General features: G+C 45.6%; 1 protein-coding gene across 1 annotated transcript; it reads right to left on the bottom strand.

Moving 5' to 3' along the window:
- Positions 1 to 256: 256 nt before the first annotated feature.
- K441DRAFT_282455 (uncharacterized protein) lies at positions 257 to 1,247 on the bottom strand. Its single transcript, XM_067640935.1, has 2 exons — positions 908 to 1,247; positions 257 to 806 (listed from the first exon to the last, which is right to left on the bottom strand). Exons 1-2 carry the CDS (start codon positions 1,093 to 1,095, stop codon positions 482 to 484), a joined length of 513 nt encoding a protein of 170 aa, XP_067498902.1. The 5' UTR covers positions 1,096 to 1,247; the 3' UTR covers positions 257 to 481.
- Positions 1,248 to 3,645: the final 2,398 nt, after the last annotated feature.

Consider the following 3,645-nt stretch of genomic DNA (forward strand, 5'->3'; position numbering starts at 1 on the left):
TTGGAAAAATTGAGCAGCTGTCAGATGGATGAGACAAAGCACGGCTTTCGGTCACTCACGACTTGTCGGAGTCGATCAGCACGCAGAATCTTAGAATCATTGCTCCTATCCCCTGTCATTTCCATTGCTCTCCTCCTCAATACTTATTCTAGGAAGGGTACTATGGCAGACGCTGTCTGTCACTCATAGTACAAGAAAGCTATTAATCACAAACTAGTCCTAGTCTAGCCCTTTATAAGTATTTGGTCTCGATCTTTGGGGGCAGTCATATTCTTCTAGTGTTCAATGCACAAGCGAGGGTTGTATATCGAGTATTTTAGTGTGCCAACATTCGACCTTATTTAACTAATAAGCGCAAAAAATTTAAATGAGCGTATACATGGAAATTGTACTCCAGAAACCTATGACTTTTTTAATATTCTCGCTATTCTCTGCCATGAATTCTAAGTTTCGTAATTGGCGATCTGGCTGATCTTTATGCTTAATCGTCATTGACGGCTTCATACTCGCCAACGTAAGGAATCGCCTCCAGCACTCCAGCATCCCGAGCAGCCAGCGCGTCTTCAACACTCATGCCCCCGGAGAGATCGATGCGTCTTGTCACACCATCACGTACTTGGAGGACAGCATTTGGCTCTGCACATTCTCCTACCTCGGCGTTGCGATGATCTTGTGAGGACAACCCGGTCAACCACTTGCCAGAAAGCCGAGTAGCCGCGTAGGTGAAACAAACTTTGCGGGCTACAGGGTTCTGATCGATTCTGACGTTGCCCGTGCAGCCAGAGCCAGTCCAGGCTTTGGAGCGGCTGCGCGAGAAATATCAATATCAAGGATCATATCAATAAATAAAGCGGATCTGAGCATGAGGTAAAGCAAAGCCTATACCCGATAACTAACAATTACTTACCTTCGAGCGGGGACGCTCATCATAATGCGAGCCGTGGCTGCTCCAAAAGTGCAGCATTTACCCTCCTCGATGTCAGAACAGCAAACCGCGGTCCCAAAACAGTTGCTGCCTGTGGGTCGGCAAATATCGGCAGCTAGAGCGGCACCGAAGCTGGCGGAAAGGGCAGTAAGAATAGTGAGGAGCTTCATGATTCTGTATAGGCTGGTTCAGATGTGAGAGGTATGTGTGGAAGAGCCGTATTTGGTTTGGACTTTGACTCGCTCTAATTAAGATGGACCGAAGAGAGGGATGTATGGATTTATATACCCCGAGGAACAATATTCTATCCTTCCACGACCAAGTGCTTTGGGCAGCATGATTGGCCGGGTGATCTTTGTATCAGTTCTCACCTAAAGGTTTGACAGAACGTGGAGAGCTGAAGGAGAATTGTGCATGGCATGTTCTTCTCACGTTAGTCTCGTCAGCGTATGCTGACATCAATAGCGGAGACTGCTAGTTTCTTGTGAGGTGACTGTTGTGCAACTCTTGGATGAACTCACCTATGTGGGTGCACGTTTTGACCAAAGAAATTGTAAGCAGATTTGCAACCTTCAGTGTTCCGACTTGGCATATGCAGGCAAACATTCTCTTTCTGCCGTTGGGCGCTGGGAGCGGCATACCTCCCCGCGCCCACTAAGACGACTAATGGAGGTGCAGAGTATTAAGAGAAAGGTAGGTGGTTTCTTTTCCACCTATAGATCCGCCTCAGTAGTATATACGGAGGCAAGTCCGGTGAAAGTTGGACAACTTGATTAAAAGGTTACATGTCTGCGTCTGAAGGACTGGGATGCAAGATTTGGCGAAGAGGAGCCGCATTTAAATAGGGATTGGGCAATCTGGCCATCGCTGGGATAGTGACATCGTTCTAGCCGCTAGCTTTCGCTGCGCCTCTGATTGTGCCATACCTCCAACCTATAAGTCCTAAGTTAGGGCTTGTACTGCAAGATGGCAAAGATAATTTTTTATTCCAATTCATATTTGGAGGACATACCAATGTTTTCGAGTGTTTTTCCGTAGTAAGGCTCGCGGTTCTTGTATTTGCCGTCTTTGCGTACGATAATGCAGAACTTGCAGATTTGGGAATAAGCAAGCAAGCCAAGCTGAGACTCGTAATCCAGCTTCCTTGAATTATATGCTTGGCTTGCTTGGCTGCGCCTGGCTTGAGTTAGCTTGCTTCGCTTGGCTTGGCTTACTTGGCTTGAGTTGGTTTGCTTGGCTTGAGTCAGCTTGCTTGGTTAACGTGTCCTACCAGTCAGTGGGACACCCCAGTCAGTGGGACACCTCAAAAACCACCAAAAATTAGAAAATCTGTACCTTAATATCTTAACAATAGCTTAATAATAAATTCTAAAATTTTATAATTGCCCCTTTATACCTACTTTAAGACTCTTATTAAAGTTTTAGGGTAATAAACCTAGCCGTTAATAGCCGTTATTAAGATATCGAGTTTTAGCCCCCAATTTTAAGCTAAATTCCTATATCTCTAAAAGTACTTAATAAATTACCTTTAAAGTTAAATAAGAGTCTTAAAGTAGGTATAAAAAGCCAACTATAAAAATTTATAATTTATTATTAAGCTATTGTTAAGAGATTAAGGCACTAATTTTCCGATTTTTGGTGGTTTTTGGGGTGTCCCACTGACTAGGGTGTCCCACTGACTGGTGAAACACGTTAAGTTGGCTTGCTTGCCAATTTGTAGTCTTAGGCCTTAGACCTGTTCCTTAGACCCTAGGGCCTCGGCTACGCTCGGGCTAGTTTCTAGATTTTCTTAGTAAGCGCCGTACACTTTCTTAATGCGAATACTCTAATTTTTAACTCGAAATAACTCTATAACTACCTAACTAATTAACTATCTGTGAGGTGACAGGCTCCGTACTACCCAGCCACGGAATAAACCCCAAAAGGTAAGCGAGTGGCTGGTAAGACGCTAGGCACGGCTGTGCGGAACAACATATATAGGCGAGGTGACTTCGTTACCTAATGTTAGCGACTTAGTCAATCGAGGCACAAGCACGGCAAGAGGGACGCGCAAGCCTGTACGATTGGTAGTCTATAAACGAGGATCTAAAGCTAGAGAAAGGAAAGGAGACGGAGGGTGGCGCCGCTCGACGTTATATACGATTCTCTGGTGTTTACGGCTCGGCTGAGCGCCCGATTAGTCGCTGAGCCGCACGTGACGCATATAACCCCCGTGGACATACGCGGATGTTTACGGCCAAGCCTACAGCTAAGCCGTGGACATCTTCGAATGTCTTTACCCCCGCTAATTAAGTCGCTGATGCGCGCGTACTATTGGCCTATTGGGCCAGCCATGCGCCTATGTATTTACCCTATGCGGTAAGGTCACTTATCCGCGTCGCTGAGCGGTTAGTAGGTAGGGTAGGTATGCTTTCTCTACCTCTCCTCTTTGGTCTATGTCTGCGTATATATAAAAAATAGGAACCCCCTTAGGGCGCCGCTTCTCTAGCAGCGTCCTATCTTAAAAATGGCGTCAATTAGTCGCGTAGAGATTAACGTTGCGAATAATGCCGAACTACGCGCTAACGCGCAGAGTATTCTCGCCCTTACGCGTGCCGAGAGGCCTAAAAACATGTCTCTAAATTATGAGCTGAAGTAGAAGAAGTTTAAGGTAGGTAGCTAGGTGCTTTATAGAGTAATATACTTATAGCTAACGCGCGTCTTTCTAGGCCTTTTATAAG

The sequence above is a fragment of the Cenococcum geophilum genome (assembly GCF_001692895.1).
Source record: "Cenococcum geophilum 1.58 unplaced genomic scaffold K441scaffold_57, whole genome shotgun sequence".
NCBI lineage: Eukaryota > Fungi > Ascomycota > Dothideomycetes > Gloniales > Gloniaceae > Cenococcum > Cenococcum geophilum.